At 44.1% G+C, this 23,979-nt stretch overlaps 1 protein-coding gene and 1 pseudogene across 2 annotated transcripts; one reads left to right on the top strand and one right to left on the bottom strand.

Annotated features, from left to right (window-relative positions):
• Positions 1-3,292: 3,292 nt before the first annotated feature.
• Positions 3,293-6,866, bottom strand: LOC310780666 (monocarboxylate transporter 2-like; annotated as a pseudogene). The gene is made up of 5 exons: positions 6,650-6,866; positions 6,346-6,472; positions 4,770-4,832; positions 3,624-4,427; positions 3,293-3,492 (listed from the first exon to the last, which is right to left on the bottom strand). The product of its transcript is annotated as a monocarboxylate transporter 2-like (transcript).
• A 10,519-nt stretch (positions 6,867-17,385) lies between these two features.
• On the top strand, positions 17,386-22,109 carry LOC310780665 (calcium-independent phospholipase A2-gamma-like; the record flags this gene model as incomplete). The annotated part of the gene is made up of 8 exons (XM_083641182.1): positions 17,386-18,855; positions 19,286-19,438; positions 19,531-19,688; positions 19,802-19,896; positions 20,076-20,247; positions 20,362-20,419; positions 20,680-20,874; positions 21,338-22,109. The coding sequence occupies 8 exons, from the start codon at positions 17,386-17,388 to the stop codon at positions 21,794-21,796; spliced, it is 2,760 nt and encodes a 919-aa protein (XP_083497308.1). The 3' UTR covers positions 21,797-22,109.
• Positions 22,110-23,979: the final 1,870 nt, after the last annotated feature.

The following is a 23,979-nucleotide window of genomic DNA, read 5'->3' as shown; positions in this document are numbered from 1 at the left end:
CACACACACACACACGCACGCACGCACGCACGCACGCACACACACACACACACACGCACACACACACGCACACACACTACATTACAATATCCTCAGATGATTTACAGGGAAAATTCAAAGTTTGACCACTGGCGCTATAGTCAAAATCAAATGGTCAGAATTATATATGGGTTTATTGACTATCTCACTGCGTATAAATAACAGGGTGGCTGACCATGGGCCATGTTATATTCACTGTTTGCCTGGGTTTATTGATTCTGAGCGCCGAGTGGGCGAATGCTCCTGTGCTGTGTTTGCTTCTTCACCCAATGTGGTATTCACAGTAAATCTTGGCCTTTATCAGAGATGGCGATCAACCAAGACAACACATGGTGTCTCTAGTCTCTGGGAGGTGTGATTGAGTCCTTGAAAGCTCCTTGGATAGATTGACACAATTGTTCTTCTGTCTGCTGGTTACATCTCGAACATCCCCAATTCCGTGTCAGAGGCCCCCCGGCTATCCGTGTTTATCTCGAAACCGGCGACGTGTTAGAGTTAATAGCCCCCCATCCTACAGGGTTGTAGAATAAAGTCTTAACGTCTCCGCTCACATGACTGTGGCCCTCCCTCAGAGTGTACAATTCTGAAGACAGATTAGTTCTGCCGCCGTGGGTATAAAGAAGATTAGCGAAGATTATTAACAAACATGTTGTTGGATTAAACTGACACACTTACCACTTTTCAGACATGCCGACGACCATGGAGTAAAAACAGGAGTTGGGGTGCAATTGTTCAAATCGATAGCTATATTCATGTTTCTGGAGCTTTGAATTGATAGGACTAGAAAATCTCTGAAAATGATATACCCAATTAGTCTCCATGATACTCAGTCTCAAGACTCTCATTTGTATATTATGATGTGGCCCAATTTCTCTCGATGCAGTATAACGAGCATCCTTCGGAATATATGGCAAACATGTAAAACAAAATATGCTCACTCACATCTTGATGCATTTATTATCTTTAATTTCTGTAGCGTACTGCATGCTGTATGTAGCAGTTATCAGTTGGGATTGACTGCAAAAGCTGCCTGGATTCAATCTTCTGGGTCTCTCAATTAAAGTCAGATTTACTTCCATCAGTCACAGTTCATCACAGTGATTATGTTCAAGCTGTTCAGCGAGCGAGGAGATGATGATATACACAGAGCTTATGGGAACTGCCACTAATTGGAGGTCTTCGCTTTCTCGGCTTGTGTCCGCCCGTTGAACTTCCCTGTGTAAATGGCACCGAGTCAACCATTTCCCCATACATGCAAAATAATGACAGTGACACCTGCGTGACATTATGAGCGAGGACGGCCTTTAATAAATCGGCCAATCAGAACCTGCAAGAGAAGACCAGCCGCCCCTAGATTCTTTTTTGTCTTGCACTTACATAAAAGGTTGATCTGTTTCTCAGTTATCAAAGGTTAGAAATACACACATCGATTCCCTCAGATAAGAAATTTCCCGCCATCTTGAATAGGGGGTCAATATGTGCCTCGCGGCGACACGATGAGGATGGATCATGTGAGGATCTCTCTGTAATAATAGCATTGTTCTTCTCTCTAATGGCTGTCCCATGTGTCTTGCATCGGAGTTGCTCAAGGCTCGGCATCACCCGGGCCTGTAATAATCATACGATATTTTTTTAATACAAGTTCTGATCTGAGAGCAGTTTATGGTCACGTGACCTGGCATGTGATCGATGGTTCGTAGGCTACTCCTGTTGTGTTCTGTGTAATTATACCATCATAACAGTTGCCGTCAGATATTTTCTGCACCATGTGACTAAAGGGGAATCTTTGATCTCACTAAGCTAAAGTAAGCTGACCGTGGGATTATGTCGCTACTGGAAAACACTTGCTGTATGTGTCAGCTATACGATGCTGGCACAGAAAATGACTTGAGTCTGTGAAAAATAAACAAAAGATTGAATACTCCAAATATTTTTGGATTATAATAATGTGTAGGACTGGCCCGGAGGTATGGTAAATGTATTGGTACTCTAACTTTTTTTACATGAAGGACCCCTAAACTGACAAAAATTTGACCACGGACTCCCATTTGATAGGATTTTGTCCCACGGTCCCCCATATGATAATACGATTGATGCTTTAGATGTTTTATTACAGAAAGTGTATAAAACCCATGACAAAAATAGTCATTGTGTTTTCACTAATTATAGTGAAAATAAATTACCCCCATTTTGGCTGGTGTTAGGGAATGGAATTTTAACCACTCCTCATCCGCTATGTAATATACATAACAATATAAACCAAATTAACTTGAAGCCAGGAGTCCAGGAAGATGTCTTATGAAAGTATATATTTATTAACATAACATTCTCTGTCAATATGTATTGTCAGAGGGCTGAATCATCTCACACATATAGGACTGCTCCTTTTGCTGAGACCTTGGTCAGTGCATCGAGTTCCATAACAATTGATATTCAGATTGGAGCAGCGCACACACATTTATCCCCCCCTCCTCTCTCTGTTTTTCTCTGTCCTGCCTTACACTATAAAGCGTATGTCAAATTGTGACATCGCCGCTGAATATTTGACTCTGTATAACGTATCAGAATGTGTACATTGAGAGCCCTCTGACAGCTGGGGACCCCCTGGAACCCCCCCAAGGACCCCTGGGGGTCCCCGGGCCGGACCCCCATTTGAGAACCACTGCTCTAACTAAGCAAAACCGTTTTGGTGCTTTTTGTCAGTAAAGCAGTTTGGATTTGATGTGATAGCGCACCCTAAAGACCAAACTACAATGAATTTGCCCTTTGTTTTTATTGTAGGAGAGATGTGACACCTTGATGTCTCACATGATAGGGTTCAATGCCATCTAGTGGTAAAAAGACAATAATACCCTAATAACGAGTCAAGCATACACACATTTCCAACGTTGTGGATTTTGAACGAACCACATCAATTTATAGAACCATAACAATAATACTGTAGTACAGTACTAAATGGATCAGGGGCAGTTCAAGATGAACTAACACATAATGCAATAATAACTACATAGAAAATAGCCACTAAAAATACCAAATGTTGATCTACAGATATGTGCCAGAAAATATGACCCAACAGTTCAAGTTGTCCAACTGTCAAAGTCCAAAATAGAAAATAATTTGAATCAATCACAACCAGTATGCAGTATGTCCTGTAGTAACGCCCATGCAGCACCGTCTCCCATACACCCTTTAAAATACAATGATGGTCAGCAAGTCCAGCTGCTGTTTTATCATCCTGGTTCATTTTGAGCTGTTATTCCTCTCCCTCCTCCATTACAGACAGCTTTGCAGGCCTCGTCCCCAGAGCTAAACTCTGCCTCTCCCTCTCCTCCTCATCCACTATCTTGTAGTTGAAGAAATGCACGATGAAGAAAAACATGCCAGGCACCGTCATCATCACGCCACATGCATAATACATGTATTTATAGTCCCCGAAAACATCCACCAGCGCTCCTGAAAGAGAACATGACAAAGCACTCAGAATTTGACTGATTCCTCAATTTCCAGCTAATTTAAAGCTGAAATTAAAAATTTAAATTAAAATACAATCTTAATTTCCATGAAGCAGTATATAGGCTACTAACCTGAAATTGGAGGTCCAATAAGCACTGGGCCACACTCGATGATGGTGACAAGTCCAACTGGAGAAGCGTTTAGCTCCAACTAGATCCATCAGAACTTCAAAGAGCAGTGAAGAAACCATACATACCGAAAGCCAAACCAAAGAAGACGGCATAAGCAACCAGACCTGCATACCCAGGTATCACTGGGCATAAAAGGTGGCACAGGCCATTATATGTAACTGCAAAGGCGAACAGATATTGGATCCTAGGCCTAATCCATGGTGTTGCCTAGGAGACCAGTCACTGGTCTGATAAACATGTCCACCAAGGCAAAAAGAGAGAGCAAGAACGCAGCTGAATATTCATCGATCCCTTGATCCTTGGCATATGGGGCGAGGAAAACCACCGGTGCAAAAAAGCCAAAAAACAAGACCACATTACCGACGAGGTAGATCAAGAAGCCCCGGTGTCTGAAAAGAGACACGTCTATGAATCTACTGCTCTCACTTTGCTTTGGTTCGATTAGGTGGCCACCTGACTGTGCACCGGTGTCTTCAGCAGCAGCTTTCTCAGCGGCCGCTCCGTTGGGCTGATCGGGCGCTTCAGCGTCAGCTTTGGCTGCTTTGACCTTTTTGGTCGACGGGCCTCATCAGAGCGCCAGGCGGCCACACAGCAGTTCAACACGCAGCCTCCCAGGATGAGGAAGCTCCCTCTCCAGCCAAAACAATCAAACAGGAACTGATTGAGAGGAGCCAGAGTGGAGAGGATGACTGGACTGCCCCATCATAGCGAGCCCATTCGCCATCGGCCTTTGTGTAGGTGGTACTTGCAGCAAGTTCAGCAACCCATGTTAAGGGCTTGCCCAGGGGTGGATACGAACCGCCGACCTTCGGCTTGGGAGTCAAAGACACTAACCACTGCACCAAGAGAGCCAGCTCCTTTGGCGGAGCTGATTAACATGCCTTTATACTGGGGAGTGTTGAGTTGAGTTGAGAAAACTTTATTTATCCCCGGGGGGCAATTCAGTTTCTACAGTTCATCACCGTTGCAAGTAAACATATTGTATTTCATTTCGGTCACAAAATACACAAAATAGAGTGAGTTTAACCAATCCACTCGCTACCACACTGGACTCACGAGGAGTCCGCGCTGATTCACCTCGGTTACATAAGTACCTATGATGGTGAGGGCAGGCTGCAGGTTGAAGGCCAGGCCTAGACCTGTTGAAATAATATGCTTCTTTAACTCATGGATAATCTCCCTTGGATCACACAGTGAAAATTAAAAGAAAATGTGTCTTATAAGAATAGCCTACCTACATTTTTTATTTGATCAACATACAGTTTCTTTATAGAATAGATAAAGTAGACAATATCTAGAAGAATGAAAAGCGACATTTACTTTATCCACAAAGAAGAAGAAAACATTAGTATCCCTTGAGGAGAAAACAAGTGGACTCCTAGATCAGTAATAGATCAAAGTAGCAGATCAAAAACAGCTTATGTTTGTTGATCAGTCTCACACATTATTGTCTGGAAGGAATTCTGGATCAAAACACTGCATTGCAACTTTGGGTTTAATTCATCAAGTTTGCTGTTAATGAGTTTTCAGCAGAAGACCAGCTTTGCGTCACACTACTCTGGAGCGTGTGACACATAGATTGATCGATCGACTGACTTGTTGCTTAAACTGCACCATGAGCAAAAACCTGTAACTCTCATCCTACTGCAGGGGTGTCCACACTTTTTTGAATGGGGGCCAGATTAGATCATGTGAAAATGGGTTATAAAAAAAAATAATTAAAAAATCACATACAATTGTACTCTAAGTATTTTGTTTACCATCTGAAAACATTAGTTCTGCATGTGCTGTTCCTACTTGGTGCTTGTCTACAAACTGTATGATAGTGCTGTCATCGTTAGGTGAACGGAGAACATGCTAATTGAACTTGCTTGATTAACCAATACTGTGTGGAGGGCCACATATACAGTAGTATATTTTGAGAGACAGCCGAGGGCCACTTAAAATCGGTCCGCGGGCCGCAATTGGCCCCCGGGCCGGACTTTGGACATGCATGTCCTACTGCCTCTCAGTGAAAGACCCATGTCCACCATAAGGAGGCACTGGGAGGCTGACTTTTTTTTAGCTGTGTGGAGTACTTAAGACCTGGCCATTGGCTGAGCAACATTAAGCCGATTAAAAACTTATTTTTACCTATATTCTGGATTTACTCAGGAATTTTGCCAGACTTAGCCTACAGTTGCAAAATAGAGTTCTTCTGATATTAGATGTTTAGTTATTTAAATATTTAAACTTGTGTATTATTTTCTCATAATATGACATTATTATATGATTATCAAATAAAGACATGTTCAAATGATAAATCCCATTACTTCAATAGCACTGATATTTTATTATAACTTGACCATGACAAATAGTGACACACTGCACAAAATGACCCAAGATAACCCCGCACAGGGATGCAGAGAGACTCCTAGTGGGCTGGGCCTGAATGATCAAAACGCTGTCTTGTCTTGTCTCTGAGTGGGAGGATATAACCGTTACTCTACTATCAATTCATCCTCTTCTGTCCCCAGCCAGTCAAAACGATTAGACAGAACAGCAGCAACCTTACTGGAGAATGAATGCATCGAAGTCTGAATTAACTAAGGGAATTTAGGATTTACAATACAAATTTGTCATAAAAAGAAACCAAGAAAAAATATGATTTAGCTCCAATTACACCAATACACAAATGCAGGATACTAGTGCCGAAAGAAGCGGTCACCATGGCGATCGAACCATGAGCCCACCGACCATAACGACAGACCTGCTGCCATAGTGATTTACAAGCATGCTGCTCACAGGTCCTGCACAGAGGAGGGAAATACAGGGATGAGACATTTTAGATAACAGGAATTTCAGAGTCACTTCTAAAGTTTAAATAAGTTGTATGGGAATGCACCCCCCCCCCCCCCACACACACACACACACACACACACCCAAGATCAAATAATCCAAAAATATAGCCTACATAGGCTACTTACCTGCTGCATACATAGTAGCAAGCATAATTGAGGACACCCAGGCAAGCTCACCGTAGGAAACTGAAAAGTACTCCTGGATCTCCTTAATTTAGATGGTTAGGGACTTGGGAAAGGCATAGGAGAAACCTATGGAGATGAACGCACCAGAGACTACAACCCACCCCCAGCCTCCGTCTGGCGGGGTGTAGTCTAGGTTGGTGGCTGCCGCAGGGGGCATTTTTTGGTTCCTCCGGCTGGATAGGAGAAACAATGTCAAAAGAAGTGATCAGAAAGGCATCGTTTCTATAGCATATAGATAGTATACAGTATATATAGGCTTACAGCATAAGTATCTTAAGAGCTCACCTCTGCACAAACCTGGGAATGTGTTCCCCCGATGTGTCGGTGTGTCAGGCTGTGGCTATTGTATCTGTCTTGTTGCAGGGTCTTTGATCTGATCACGTGTGATTGGTTTGCTCCTCTGTTGATAACTACAAGTGACCACACACACAGAAAGAGCAGTAACCCCGGCTGGCCAATCGCAGGTCTGGCTATGAATCACAAAGTAAAAAGACAATACCACACAAGGTCAAGTAACAACACCTATCCGTCAAGTCAAAACATTACTTATTTTGTTCATCTTGTCCAAGGCTGGGGGATGTGCTCCTGGTAAGGCCCTTTGTACAGTGTGCGCGCATGAATGTGTGTGTGTGTGTGTGTGTGTGTGTGTGTGTGTGTGTGTGTTTGTTTGTGTGTGTGTGTGTGTGTGTGTGTGTGTGTGTGTGTGTGTGTATGGGAGAGAGAGAGGGAGGGGGAGAGGAGTCTTTGACTTTTTAAACATCTCATCTAAAACAAACACCAGCCACCATACGCTAAAAAGCCCATTCCCATAAAATACTCCAGAACATACACCAGTGGACCAAAACAATACTCACACCACAGCAACACACAATGCAAACCGGGACAGTCCCTGAAGAAACTGTAACAGTTCCATATAGACGCCCCTCCTCCCCCAATAGTACATACAGCCCCTCACACACGACACCACACTCTGAACTCCAGTCCCAATAACCAGAGTGTAATTGTGGCTGCCCTAAGGCACGCAGAGACCATCCCCCTGGATATATTATGTGGGCCCTCTCTCCCACCCTGTGTCTCCTGGTCAGCCAGGTGGCCTGACCAAACATGAAGCAACACACATTTAGTTTCCTTCCTAAACTTCTAATTCTTCCTAATAGACTGGTCCCACTCCCAAACTAAACAGCCCCAGAGGGGAAACTGCTAACCTCCTAAGTACATCAAACTAATCCAGAACAGGTGCCACATGCGTACATTGTGCGAATGTTGAACAGTCTCAGATGAACTTCAAAATGGACACTGGACAGCCCTTCTCCACACTTCAGTCCACCCTGGACGGGATCTTGTTTGTTGCGAGGGCCCCATTAGTGTCCTCTAGAGAGAGAGTGGCGTCAGCGGAGGACCATGCGAGACTCATTAGCCAATGAACAGCCAGGAATGGGTCTCGCGCTACTTTTGCATGCTAAAATAAAGCTGATAATGTACAATTTGATTCAAGGGGGGGAACCCTTTCAGAGTACAACACAAACTGTCTATTTTGCTGCAACTCGACAGTGCTGCTTTTTTTACTCAAGAGTTCCAGGACCTTACTTCCTGGAAAAAAAACTGGTCCATTGGAGTGAATGGAGATGTCGGAACTCTTCTATTATACGGCTCTGGGCCCCATGTCCCACTGGCAGTGGGAGTGGCAGTGGCAGTGGGCCACTGCAGGTCCCCTGACCTGACCTCTTAAGAAGGGGGAGCTTGGAAAGCACATTCCATCTAAAGCCTGGCATATTCTGTTGATCTACTCTAGAGTCTGCACCCTATAGACGGTTTTAACTTGACAACAAAAACATTCTAAATTGAACCCCCGCTCACTTCCTGTTGCAGTGTTTGCTATGGACATAAAAGAAAAAAAAACATTCAAGTGCAGGACTGACCATTCCGTGAAAACCGTCTATACAGCTGAGCGGCGAAAACAAAAGTAACGATGTCGAGTGAATATTTCCGCAGTTTGCCGAATGCTGAGAAAAAGGAAGTGCTGTGGGGTTGCGCTCTGGTGAAAACCGTGTGCGTAGTAGTATAAAATGGGTTAAAAAGACATAAAACAATTCATAGAGTATACTGTAAGTTAACAAGTTGATTATGTATTATTAGAATGTGAATTTAAAAAGATAAAAACACACACCCCTTCATTTTTTCTTGTTTTATAGGCAAAGGAAATGTCATTTCATTGTACATTCTGTAATCGACCTCAAGTGTAACTCATTGGGCCACTAGGGGGCGCATTTGTGTCTCTTGGAAAACGAGGGAAAACTCCGGGTTCGGAGATGGTTCGGAGTGTTTACAGTCAATGGTTTGAACAGAGTTCAAAAAACAAACAGAAAAACTCTAGGGAGCGGTTCCACTGCAGGAGACAGGCGGTGGTGATCCGTGGTGTTGACAGCAAGTAGCAGAAACAAGACTCAGCGCTGACAGTCGGTGGATCAACAACAGGTTCATGTGGGTCCAATGTGCTTGTTGGCAGAGGGGGTCCTGGGCATCTGGAGGCTCCAGGCCAAGCCACGAAGGAGGCCCCTACCGGTGGCGCCCCGGTAGGTACTTATTGACCTTTTTTGGACGTATTTTTGCCATATTTAGAGGCTGTTTGAAGTTACATCCCCCCTCAGATTCAATGGGCATAATCATGCTTCATAATGCATAATGATTATGCTTCATTGACCAGACTTGACCAGAATAGTCACCAGAATAACCAGTCAGTTAGAAGAAGACAATGTGGCAATAGTAATATAAGTATATAGCCTTTAATTAATAAAACATGCTCAGATCACACCAGTGACACCACACACTCAGATGATCACCACATCACAGCCACAGGCAGTCAGGTCATCATGTATGATGTTGGGATGTTGGAACAACCTGGAGAGAGACATTGGAAGAGAGAAGAAGAGAAGGGGACAAGTAAATAACTTAAGGAGGAGAGAGATGACTTCCACTGAAAAATATCTCATTGAATAACTAGAAACATTTGCAATGTAAACCCTTGTGTTGTCTATAAGATGAAAAGATTAGTGTACAACTGTATCCTTAACTTACTGTGTGTGTGTGTGTGTGTGTGCTGGAGTTTAGCTGTTAATCACAGCCAGGCAGCAGGTCAGTAGATCACAGGGAGAGCAGGTCACATCCTCACAGGCAGTAGGAGATCTGAGCAGGTTACAGCTTCACAGCCAGGCAGGAGGTCAGTAGATCACAGGGAGAGCAGGTCACAGCTTCACAGGCAGTAGGAGATCATAATGTGAGAGCAGGTCACAGCCAGGCAGCAGGTGAGTGAGCAGGGTCATGCACATGGTCATGGAGGTCTGGTCTGGATGCTGACATAATTCTATGTTGGAGAGAGATTGGAAGAGAGAGAAAAAAAGAGGCATGGGCAGGTTTAACATGTGAGTGAGAGATCACTTCCACTGAAAAATATCTCATTGAATAACTAGAAACATTTGAAATTCAAAACTATTACTTACTGTGCGTGTGCTGGTGTTTAGATGTTAAAGTTCACCTGCCGGGCTTTTGCATTTGCGAATGCCGATATCAGGTCCTCCATGTCCAGCGTTCTTCTCACTTTTTGCTCTATTGATATAATGGCAAGATCTGACAGCCTCTCCTGACACATTGTAGACCTGAGGTAAGTCTTGATGAGTTTTAGAGTTGAGAAACTCCTTTCCCCAGAGGCAACAGTAACAGGGAGGGTGAGAAGCAGACGTAGTGCGATACTCAGGTTGGAATATACATCAAGAAGGTTTTCCTTGTATATATAGTCCAGCATTTCCGTTGGGGTAGAGATACGGTCTGGGAAGGCTTTCACTGCAGCCCTTATCTCCATTTCCAAGTCCTTTCCATCAACATCTTCTGTTTTGATCTCCATTTCCCTGCAGCTACGGCCCAGTGTCGCATCCTGCACTGCTTTTTTCATGTTATTTAGTGAATACAAGAACCCATACAGAGCGAAGAAACTTTCTGTCTGTGTGAATCGATCATTGAGGCTCCTAAGTGCTGTATCAACAAGTGGTAAGAAGAACTCCCGGTTGAATCGTTGTTCTGGGGTGGACTGTGTTTCTTGTCTTCCTTCATAATCGAACTGGCGAGTTGTTTTCCGTTTTCTCTCTTCTGGCAGTTTCATCTCAACCTGCAGCTCCTCTGCGATCTCTCTTGCATCTGTGTGTGCTGCTTTGAGTCCTGTCTCCCTGTATTCTTGTAGAAAGTTTCTGACTCCATCAGTTTCACGTTTCAGTGCTTCTATTGAGACGGTGGGACTCTGGAGGAGTTTGCTGACACGGTTTACTTGATATAATATGTTATACCAAATAATAACAGACAATATGAACGCCCATGTGTTAATTTCTTTGAGAATGCCCTGAGATGTGGACACAGTCTCAGCATCCTTTTTCGCCAGGGCATGCGTGTTCAGTGCAGCCAAGGCTTCCACAAATTGAGGCATTTGGTAGCGGAGGGCCTTGACACTGTCTATTCTGCACTCCCATCTGGTTGTAGACAGATTCTTGGCGGTGAACTCTACATGCTCCTGCATAATCTCCCACCGTTGCACAGAGGAGCTGAACAAGGTGTATATTCTCTGGAGTAGTCCAAAGAAGCTCACTGACCGTACAGAGGACTTTGCTGCATCACCAATCACCAGGTTTAGGGTGTGGCTCCCACAGGGCACACACAGAGCCTTCTTGTTTGTGTCCAACATTCTCTTCTGTACACCCTGGTGTTTCCCCTGCATGTTGCTTCCATTATCATATGACTGGCCACGACAGTCAGAGATGTTTACTTTTAGTTTTTCTAGGTGTTTAATGAAAGTATCATACAGTCCCTTTCCAGTTGTGTCATGGACATCAACAAAACCCACAAAATGCTCCTCAATGGAAACGCCGGCATTTGTTTTACAGTTTACTATCCGCATGACAATGGACAACTGCTCAGTGTGGCTGTTGTCAGGTGTACAGTCCATGATGACAGCAAAGTACTTAGCTCTCTTGATGTGATCAGCAATAGCATCTGTTGTTTTCTGTGCAACCAGTGATATGAGTTCATTTTGGATTCTTTTGCTCAAATAATGCTTCTTGCACTCCTGGTTTTTAATCTTTCTCAAATGCTCGCTCATTACATGATCAAACTGGGCCATTAGTTCTACCTGACCCAGAAAGTTGCCATTTCTGGGCTCAAATAGGTTCTCTGAGTGACCTCGAAAGGCTAGGTTCCGTTCTGCCAAATGGCACACAATGGCTAACAGTCTCCTGAGGACCAATTTCCAGCGGTTGATCTCCTCATTTAATAACTCTTGGTTAATTGAGTCGATGGTGGTATTTGATTTTAATCTCTCTGTAAGCTGATGCCACTTCTCCATATTTTCTATGTGATCCTTGTTGTACTCGTGACTTTTCAGATTGGCAGTGATATTTTTCCAATCCTGAAAGCCCTTGCTGCCCAGCAGTATGTCTCTTTTTCCGAAGACACGACAGCTAAAACAAAATACAGCATCTGCACTGACTGAATACTGTAGCCACGTCCTTGTTATTTTCTCCCCGTTTTTCATTGTTATGTTGTAATTTTCTTCTGTAAACCGTCTTGGGTGTAGTTTGTCTGTATTTATGGGAAACTTAATATTTTTTATTTGAATGGGGCCTTTTTTTACTATTTCAACTCTCTCTTTATCTGTAAATTTAGCTGGCCATAATGCGGGGTCTTCACTAATAATCAACAACTCACTGTCACTTGAAGATGTACTGCTCTCACCGTGACCGTCACTCTGTGATGATGGTGCAATCAGTGCTGTTGCTGGATCAAGGCGAGCTAGATCGGGTGTCTGATTTGTGGTGGGCTCACTGGGTTGCTGCTGCTCTGTGTCACTGACACCACTGTCATCATCATCCGTGGCTGAGGCTCTGACACTTTCATCCTCCTCCTCGTCCAAGTCCGACACCGACTCCCACGTTAACGTAGTAACATGAGCCGCCTGCTGCGCGTCCTCTCTGCCTCTGTCATCATCATCATCATCATCGGTATTATCGGTGGTGGTCACCGTGGGTGACTCGGCTCTGTCACTGTCACTTTTATCCTCCGAGGCGTGGCAGGCGTTCTCCCCGCGCGTTGTGACATTAGCTGCCGCCACAGCACCAGCAGACGCAGGCAGAGGCAGCCTAGAGCTAGCATGGCTGCTAGTGCTAGCGTTGTTAGCTAACTCACGCTCACCTGGTGCTGCTTCAATTAACGTTGCAGCTGCTCGCTGCTCCTCGTCCTCCGTCAAGTCAGCGTTTTTTTTTAAGAATTTTGTCATCTTGGTCAAACTTTCATTAAACTTCCCCTGTTCCAACTTCCTCTTTTTCTTCTGTGCTCCACTCTGAAAACGCTTCATTGTGTTCTACAACTTCTACTGCGGCTAGCTAGATGCTGCTGATATAAAGCCTCTCTGCCTCTGATACTGACTGACAAGTAAACACACTGAACGTGATAATGCAAGTGGTGGTGTTACAGTGTCACAGTACCGACTGCTCATCACGCAAATGACAACGCTAACTCGATCGATCCCAAGTGGTGGAAATCAAATGAAATAGATCGTCCATATTACTTTGTGAGTGAGAGTGTGAAATGTGGGTGATACAACATGAATGATGATAGTCAGGTTTATTTTTTATATTCGTTTGGATTGACCAGTCCAGAAGAAACGGGGAAGTGTTTGTGGGGGCGGGGGAGGGAGGGGGAGGCCGGTGGTAGGGACGGACTCGGGAGATACTAAAAACGAAATGCTCTGGTCTGCGAGGCCCTCTAGTGGACGAGGCTCCAGGCGGCTGCCTGATCGGCCTGGTGGAAGGACCGCCTCTGCTTGTTGGGGTAAACAGGTGTATGAAATCACAGGTAATTTGCAGACGGGTGGCAAGTCATGCCTCTGCCACAAATCGCCGGAGGTGGACGGGGCAGGAAAGGAAAACACAATGACTGGTGAGAGAGAAAAATGCGTAAATGCTCAGTAGCCTACATTTTAATGTGTTGTTGACTTGAGGAGCCATCATTTGATGTAGGCTAGAAGTTCTTTGCCTATGACTAAAAGCAAAGAAGCAAAGTGACAAAAAAATATTAAAAGTCAAACGATGACAAATTAGCAGATTTGTGTCGGTGTCTGGTGAGACTGCAAAACAAAACAAAAAATGAATGAATCTTAAAACATTTCTAACAAAAGAAAACAAACTTTTGACGCATAATAAAATTCAACCCTAACAATGGTAAACATGAATACTGTATTCTGATTAGAAAAACCATCAGTTTCTCGTAGCTAGACATACATTGGACTGCAGATAAAAGTAGATCTCCAGAACTGTTGTTGTGAAGCTGCCACTAGATGTCATTGTAGTTCTAAAAGAAGAAATCTGCTGTGAGTTACTACTCAGGGATTGTCATGGAAATAATGATTGGTATATTCATTGAATGTTTCATTTTATTTTGAAGGCTAATAAATGTAACCTCAAATGACAATTGAATCTTATCTACAATACCAGGTATAATTTCTGTGTTAGTCGATCTTAGGATAAAAGCACCTGTAAACCAGAATTGAGCAAAGTGACAAAATATTCTCAGTTGGAATTAAATTATTCAATGATTTCTCACTCACTATCAGTGTTGGGACTAACGCGTTATTAAGTAACGCGTTACAGTAACTAAGTTACTTTTTGCGGTAACGAGTACTGTAACGAATTACTTCATCAGTAACTTAACGTACTTACAATTATTGCGGTTTAAACAGGCTCGTTACTCGTTACTTCACGATTCTGTGCGGGACCTACAGCAGCGAGGGTAGAGAGGAAAATGCGAGTCTGACGGCGGTCTGATGAGGAAGTAGGCTAATCGTGCGGCACTTCTATACTTTCTGTTACTGGACCAAATTCTGATAGTGAAACGGGTCATTTTGCGCGAGCTGTGATGTGTACGGTAGTGTTCACTTCACACCGCTCGGCGAGTCAACAGCATGGAGCCCTCTCCTCCTCGCTTCTCTCAGGCTGTCTGTCACCAGTGCCCTGCTGCACCAGGCAAGCACTCGTCTCTCACTCACAGATTCCCCTCGCGTTGGAGGGTGTTCACGGTGTGTTTCGCGTTGTCATGAAATGGGGAAAAAATGCCTGCAAGTCTGCTGCCTTTTGGAGATGAACTGCTATTAAAGGCAGCCGCGACGAGCGGCTGCTTTGAGGCTCTGCTCTGTCCCTATCTGCAGGCAGCGCTGGGCGCTGCTGAGTGTCACTCTGCTGTTACAAACGGTAACCACAGTGTTTATGTTGTTCAGCCAGGATATTATAGACTATTGATACAGTTGTTAATTATACACTGCCAAAAGTGTACTGGCTACTTTTTGAAGGCAATAATAAATATGCCTCAATGCCTAAATGTTGTGTTTTCTTGTTTCACTACTTTTCGTCGTAGTGATAATGGGTACAATGATCAAATTTGACAGTTGTCTTGTCCCACACTGTGCTACAGAAACCCCAAAATAATGTGTGTGCATTAATAAGAGAATTGAGTTAAAAAAGAAAAGTAACTCAAAAGTTACTTTCCTAGTAACTAGTTACCTGGAAAGTAACGAGTAACTTAAAGTAACTGAGTTACTTTTCAGAGCAGTAACTAGTAACTGTAACTAAGTTACTAATGTAAAGTAACTTGCCCAACACTGCTCACTATGCTCAACAGATGCATACAGACACTCAAGTCTGTCTAACCTCCCATGAGCCTCTCTTGTCTGGAACATGTTTCATCAACAATACAGCACAGAAAAGTAAATATGGGAACAGTATATGACAACAGTTGAGGAATGCATATGATTCAGAATGATGTTTACAAAACACAGCTCTGAAGGAATATGACGTCCCCATTTCAGTTTGTTTTACTTTTTGATAAACCATGCAAGACCAGTATACCCAGTGAACTGTGAACAGTTTTCTAAGAATGAAAGTTCTGGTTACCAGTTTCACACCCCTGTCTGTCCTACACGGGAGTGTGTGTGTGTGTGTGTGTGTGTGTGTGTGTGTGTGTGTGTGTGTGTGTGTGTGTGTGTGTGTGTGTGTGTGTGTGTGTGTGTGTGTGTGTGTGTGTGTGTGTGTGTGTGTGTGTGTGTGTGTGTGTGTGTGTGTGTGTGTGTGGATGTGCGTGTGCTGTGACACAAGTGCCAACTGTAACTCACTGACACCCTTGAGTTATTGCCTGGCCTAATTTTAGACCTCAGTGCTTCCAGTCCAGCAGTGACATCACATGACCTTAAGCCTGTGTGCTTTCACATTGGTCAGCCAGAGGGCAGGCAAGTCCACACCCCTCAGCTGAACTTAGCCAATAGGATTCGAGCCCATACACGGGACAAGAATGGAACGAAGTATCACAACATATGGTCCTTCTGACAGCATGTCTGGAGTGGTGTACTGGAGTGGACATCAAAGGACAGAACTGGTTAAAGAAGAATTGCAAAGATAGAAGAAAAACTAGGTCGTGTCTCAGGTAACTTTTCAGCCCGTGCCTTAAGAGATCTTCTTTCAAGGTTAGACATAAGCTCCTTTGGTACCTGACCTTCCCCCACTCAGGTGGAAAACAATGCTGGTAGATGTTGACTATTAAGTGCACCTGACGTTTGCCTTTATCTTTATGAGTACTCTGAAGAAAGCCGTCTTCATGTGTATATGATTATATATGCACTATTTATGTTTGTTTTTTAAGTTATAGTAAAAAAAAAACATACAGACATGTATGTGTTAAGATGTATAGCCAAACAAGAGCAACTAAGGACAGCGACCTGTCTTCTCACATTTCTGTGGCATTGCGGACAGATCTTGTGAATGTGGAGACTAGAGATTTATGTTTGCAGGCCATATTGATTGATGTATTGGTCAGAGGCTTCATGTTACATTTCTGAAGGGACATGGTACTAGGCAATAGTGGAAGAAGGGCATGGCTATTTTGGCACACGTGTTGTTTACTTTGTACACACTGATCAGCATGTGCAAGCATGCACACTCCTCTTGTTTACACCAGTGATAATGTGGCTCTGTTATGACCAGACATGCAGCAGAGATATTGATATAGCACACTGGTGGAGGGACATGTGTGCAGCATAGGTTGCATTTTGTCATCTTCTTCTTTGAGGGAAGGCAGGTTGTTTTCAAACTATTATGCTGCATAAACCAGTGGTTCTCACATTTTTTCACATGAAGGACCCCTAAACTGACTAAAATTAGACCACGGACCCCCATTTGATAGGATTTTGTCCCACGGTCCCCCATATGATAATAAGATTGATGCTTTTAGATGTTTTATTACAGAAAGTGTATAAAACCCATGATCGAAATAGTCATTGTGTTACTTATGAATGGAATTATAGTGAAAATAAATGACCCCCCTTTTGGCTGGGGACACCTGGGACCCCCTCAAGGACCCCTGGGCGTCCCCGGACCCCCATTTGAGAACCACTGGCATAAACCATTGACAGTATATATAAATATAATTTTGAACAAATTACATGTCGCTTTTTCCCCCAGAATTTGGTCACTGACATTGAAAGGAATATTAATACTGTGTATCTTCTTGTATTTCCTAGGTACCCGATGGTTATGCTACGAGAGCCTAAATCCTTATAGGCTCACAAGTATCAATCAGTCAAAGAACAGTCAAACATGGGTCGCTACCTTGGCATCAACCCACGTTCAAACTGCTTGGACGGTAAGACGTTACGATCGTACTGCAAAATCCAGTACCTCGTTAGCGTTCTCAGAAACTCCCCTCATCTGGCTAAGACGCGCCTCTCCCTGGACCTCCATAGATGTTCTCCGCTGTCCTCTCCTCATCCTCCGAGCTTAACGCGGAAAGCCGTCTTTAGAAATACAAAGTTAAAACACGGTAATAATGCACGCTCTACCTCTGGCCACTTCCTCAGAGAGTGTACCATACCAGTGAAACATCTCCAGGCCGTGCGTTTTTACTCCTCTGATAGGGAGGCGTTCAAACCCGGGGCACCCATTGGTGACTTCCAGGATGCGCAGAGCACGTTTCACGTGAGTTCACTGGGAGCACGACTTGGTCAATCATTCAATCAACTCTCCAGACACATAAATGTGTATTTCAAGAATTCCGGGAACGCCAGTCTCGTCACAACTCCAGAACATCTAGGCAGGTTACAGAGGCGCAGTCAGAGTCAGAGGGCGGCCAGAGAGAGAAGAGTATCCGAGCCAGGCAAAGATACAACACAGACCTTGAAACGCAAAGAGCAGCCAGAAACATCAAAACGAGCCCAGCCAGAAGAACCGAGTCCTCCGCTCCAGGCGAATCCTGGACTGCAACTATTTCACCCCAGCACCATAGCAACACGATTTGGAGAAAGCTACAATTATGTCGCTAATCACATCAACTCAGCTTTCTCCCGGAGTCCTGCAGAAGAAATGGATATGCAGGAGACTTCGGAAAAGCTGTCCCACACCAGAGGTTCCACCAGGAGGCAGAGGAGGATAAAAATGCAAACAAGTTACATTAAAAAACCCACAGAAGCTGAACAATCTGAAGTACAAATGGATTCTAACCGAGCAACAGTGAAAAGTAATGATGTCTCCAGTAACTGGGATGAGGTTTACCTTCACTTTACACGACACATCAATGGATACTTTGGTGCTAAAGTTACAGATGAACCTGATCGCCTTGCTGTGGAAAACAGTAGCGCTGCTCAAAAACACGTTTCAGCACAATCTGTCTCAAACACTCAAGATGCACCGTCACACCTGAAGCAGAATGCACCGTCACACCTGAAGCAGGAAGAACATTGGATCCCACAAACCGGAGGCCTTTTCCACCCCAGCAGCCATGCAACTCATTATGGGCAGAGCTACTTCCAAATGGCCAGTCACATCAATCACTATTTCACGGCCCGAGGTGCATCTTCGGAGGAAGACATGGATAGAGATCTCCTTGTCGGAGTCGAGCCTGGATCTGCCGGCACCCACAAACTACAGGCTGTATCGTTCATGGACTGCCTTCGGCACCCCACAAGTGCTATCCCTAACCTGCTGGGTGGCTATCTCAAACTGGGCCCCTGGGCACAGACCACTCAGTCCCAACCTGCCGCAGCTTCACTGAAGACCACATTCGATAGACGGGTGAGTTTAATAGAATTCTCTGGAGCGAGTAGAATTGGGTGAAATTGGCTTTCACCAAATTCAAGACAGTATTATTCGTTTTGTACACCTGAAAAAGTGGTTATATATTGTGGGTACTCTGTAATCCAGTGGTTCTCAAATGGGGTAACACAACGACTATTTTGGTCATGGGTTTTATACACTTTCTGTAATAAAACATCTAAAAGCATCAATCTTATTATCATATGGGGGACCGTGGGACAAAATCCTATCAAATGGGGGTCCGTGGACTAATCTTTGTCAGTTTATGTGAAACAATTTGAGAACCACTGCTGTAATCTACTAAGAAAAAGCACTGAGGAATTCAAAATGTTGCTTGTCCGATTGATTTTTTTTAAATAAAACACATAAAAGTAACCCTGTTGCTAATACCGGTTTTGTGTGTTCTCAGCTTGTCTTGAGTAAGAGGCAGTCAGAGGAAATGACACGTGGGCTGATTGGCTGTCTGCGACAGGCCTTATCTCCAGAAGCTCTGGTTGCCTGCATAGAGGCACTCAACGAACACCTTATCCACTACCCATCATGCAAAGCTTTAATGTGGCAGGTCTGTTATAAACGAAACAATCGGATGATCTAAGCATTAAGTGCAAACTGGTTTTAAAACGGTGAATCATTCAACGCTGTCTCTATTGCCAGGAGAAAGCTGCAGTGATACTGTTGAAACGACGGCGCCACTATAGAGACGACCAGGAACTTCAGAGCGCCATAAGAGAAACCTTGGCTCTGATTGGCTACGTGGATCCAGTCAAAGGCCGTGGAATAAGAGTGCTCTCGATTGACGGTGGCGGTACAAGGTATTTGCGAGAAACGTACTTCTCGCGGGCTTCATGTGGTAGGTTACATGCTGTGCTGTACGTAGAGCCCCATTTAAGATAATCTCAATGTTTTTTGTACATGCCTTTTCCAGAGGAGTGGTGCCTCTGCAGGTGTTGAAGCTGCTGGAAGCTGAGACAGGCAAGCAGATCCACCAGCTGTTTGACTACATCTGTGGAGTCAGCACAGGTGAGGAACACACCTGAGGACACATAGCTACCAGGAGTAACATAACCTATTAGCATATTGTCACAAACAGCTTCATGCTTCTCAACCTAAACCTTTCATGTCTGTTTGTCCTACTTCTCTCTCTCTCTCTCTCTCTCTCTCTGTCTCTCTCTCTCTCTCTCTCTGCTTTTTTACAAAAGGTGCAGTTCTAGCCTTCATGCTGGGTCTGGCCCGTTTCTCTCTAGAGGAGTGTGAGGACATGTACCGTCGATTCGGGTCCGACGTCTTCAGCCAGAACCCCCTGGTTGGCACCATGAATATGGGCTGGACACACTCCTACTATAGCACAGAGACCTGGGAGACACTGCTTCAGTATGCACATAATAGATTATAGGAACGCTTTGGTTATCATTATTTTCTCCAGATGTTAAAAGCACAGCATTCTGCTCTCAATGTACATTTCATTTTTGTCTTCATCTTATTCAGACAAAAGATGGGTAAACGAGTACTGATTCGAACTGCCAGAGATGAGTTAAGTCCTAAGGTAAGGATGCTGCCACCACCACCATGGCTGATTTTATGATATGATATTGTGATCAAAATCACAATGTGCTACACATTGTACATTGCACTAATGTCATGTTGATTTGATGAGGCTAGAATGGCTAAAGAGTGCCCCAGTGTGGTCAGACTATAGACAGCAGTTACAATTTATGCAAGCATAATAAAACCTGTAGTTATTGCAGTTGTAGTAGTTTTTTGTGAATGTTCCAAAGATAATAGAAGGTGTTGATCTCTGGTCAGGTGTCAGCAGTCAGCGCAGTGGTGAACTGGGGTAGTCGTCCAAAGGCCTTCGTCTTCCGTAACTACAACCACAAACCAGGCTCTCTGAGCCGCTACGCAGGAGACTCTGGCTACCAGATGTGGCAGGCCGTGCGGGCATCGTCAGCTGCCCCCGGCTACTTCCAGGAGTTCCCCCTACAAAGCGACATCCACCAGGTAGGAAAATAGTCCCTTCTGCCTTTAAAGTCGGACGGTGCAATTATGGTTGAGAATGCATGATTTGGTAAGACCCAGATGACCAGTCTGCTTGTTAGGTCAACAGAATCAAAATGAGGTTACTAAAGGATACATCTCTTTATCTTTTGGCTGAGAGTGAAATAGACAACTGACATCAAGATACGTCGTCATTACGTATTTTGATGCCAAAGTTAATGAAGCTGATCAGTTCTCGTCATGATCGATATCCAAGCGATCCTCAAAGTGCCTCATCACAACTGAAGGAGGAGGACGGAGGAAGAACAAATCAAATCAGAGTCTTCTCCACTCCAGCAGGCAAACACGTTTTGAAGACAGCGACTTCCAAATGATGGAGATGTTCACACACACACGGCTCAGACTGAGATCGAATTGAACAAAATGCTTCTGCTTGAGTTTACTGTATATATGTGTCTTCTTGTAGGATGGAGGTATTCTCCTCAACAACCCCTGTGCCTTGGCTGTCCACGAGAGCCGCCTGCTGTGGCCCGACCAGCCCTTCCAGTGCGTGCTGTCGCTCGGCACGGGTCGCTATGACAACGCCAAGAGGGGCCCCGCCACCTCCACCAGCCTGAGGGCCAAGATCAGCACCCTGATCTGCAGCGCCACCGACACCGAAGGGGTCCACACGCTGCTGGATGAGCTGCTCTCCCGCGACGTCTACTTCCGCTTCAACCCCATGCTGAGCGCCGAGGTGTCGCTGGACGAGAGCAGCCCAGGGGCCCGGGACCAGCTGCACAGAGACACCCGGATCTACCTGGAGAGGAACCGGCCCAAGCTGGCCAGGCTGTGTCTGACCTTGGGCGCGGAGCGCTCGCCGGTTAGCCTCACCAAGGACTGGATCAGCGAGAGGGCCTGGGAGATGAAGCAGAGATGGGTATGAAGGTATGAGCCGTGGATACATGAAGATGCATAGAACGCACGTTACATCCATATACATATGCACACATGTACGACGTCAGTGTTCTGTTCTGAACATGTCTCTTATTATATGGAGTTTGCTGACTGCTTGACACGCACACGCAGAGACAAATACGCACATGCAATGCACTTTAGCTTTATAGAGCGTGTTCATTGTGTAATCAGTACACGTAATCTTATCTATGTTACATTTCTCAGTGTTCACAGGTTATTGATGTATGGATACTGCTCACTGTATATTTCCATGAAGACATAGCAGCTGACGTAACATAAAATATTATTGTATTACTTTGACATTTCTGTGGGTATATGTTTTAAATAAATTGATATTATGTGAATTGTCTTTTATTATTTATTTATTATGCTTCAACTCGGACTTCACACTGAAGTAGACACTTTTCTTTGTCCCGGATGACCTCGGCTTTAATGATGTCAGAGCTTATCAATAGCGAAGAAGAAGTAATCTGTGCATCGCATTAACTAGGAATCACTTGAATGCGAGGGGTTAAATCACCCCCCCCCCCCCCCCCACCCTCTCCTCTCCTTCCCCTCGTGTCTGGAAGCTGTGCGCTCCCTGACCACAATAGACTGACTTTGTTTGAGACAGAAAGGCTTTGTGTGTGAGAGAGAGAGAGTGTGTTCGTGCCAGCCAGGGAGAAGATACAAGGTCAGTATCAAATCCCCCTCCTAACACTCCACTGAAAAACAATAGCGCCGATTAAAAACCATATGAAAAGTATTTGATCTCGTAAGATGTGTCGTTTGTTGCTCGATTAAGGTGCAGAGGGGCATGCAGGTTCAAATAATCAATTAATATATGATGTCAGTTCTGCTACTGTCCTAAGTACAATGGAGATGACGTGATATTTATGTGTGGATTTCACAAAGGATTTATTATAACAGGCCCCGTTTGGCCAGTCGCGTGACCAGCACCAGGCCGCGTGGGCCTCTGTTATGTCGTCTGTCATTCTTAACTCACCTGCTCAAACATGATGGAGTCAGAAATAACACTCTTAAAACAGATGCTGCTGTTACAGTGAAGACGCTCAGTGGAGATGCTGCCCTGAATCCACTGGGACAGAAAGGAGAGAGGAACATCTGCTTTGTAACAATGTAGCAGCCAGCTTTCGAGATCTGAGAGTGGGGAAAAAGTGACCAAGGAGCAAAGAAAATCCAGGCTCTTAACTCAAAAGGTAGGTAACCTTTAACATTCACTCCTGGTTTAAGCCTATATGGTTGTGATGCTTTGAAATATAATGTATATACAGCATTAGAGTACCAGATGGTGATGATGTGATCTTTGAATGTCGCAAGCTGTCATTCATTCAAGACGGGCATCAGTGGAACTCAAGCGTTATGATGTCATGCTTCAACCAGTGGAGCGCTGCGTCTGCAACTGACTCAGCACTTTTGTATGAGTGTGAATAGTATTATTGTTTGGTTCCCACGACTTCCATTGAGACAATTGATATGTATTTGCGTCACCCTTCCTTGTGGCGCTGGTCTTTTTCGATGCCTTTGACTTATTTAATTTCATATGATTGTTTATGATATTAGGATAGGAAATCAAGTAAAAGTCACCGGTTTAATAGTGCATGCTGGTTATTTGACCTAATTTTTTTTTACAGCATGCCTTTGAGAGGTTTGTTTGCCCGACCTATTGCATTACAAGTTGAGTCAACAAGTCAACAGTGTTGGGGGTAACTCATTACAAAACTAACATATTACATGTAATATATTACTTTTAGCAGTAACTCAGTAATATAACTAATTACCAATAGGATTTCAGTAATATTATACCGGTTACTTTGTCAAGTAACAAAAGTTACAAATTGCAAATTAAGTTACATTTTGTTTTTTATCAAAGCACATAAAGATACAATAATTTCCTAATCAAATTGTTTTTATGCAAATAACCACTATAGATGACAATAACAAAGGAAAATGAGAACATGTAGAATTTTGGATTGTTTACACTGACTTCAAGATGGTTGAAATAATTTTTCGGGATGGTTCCGGGGGCGGCGATGTCATTCTGCTACTGCTGTTATTTTGGTGAAAGTAATGCAAAAGTAGTGTAATAAGTAACAAGTTACTCTACACAGACGGTAATATCGTAAAGAAACATATTACTTTCAAATTAAA

Source organism: Poromitra crassiceps (genome assembly GCF_964638095.1).
Source record: "Poromitra crassiceps genome assembly, chromosome: 8".
In the NCBI taxonomy this organism is placed as follows: domain Eukaryota; kingdom Metazoa; phylum Chordata; class Actinopteri; order Beryciformes; family Melamphaidae; genus Poromitra; species Poromitra crassiceps.
This window is presented reverse-complemented; position numbering and strand designations above follow the sequence as displayed.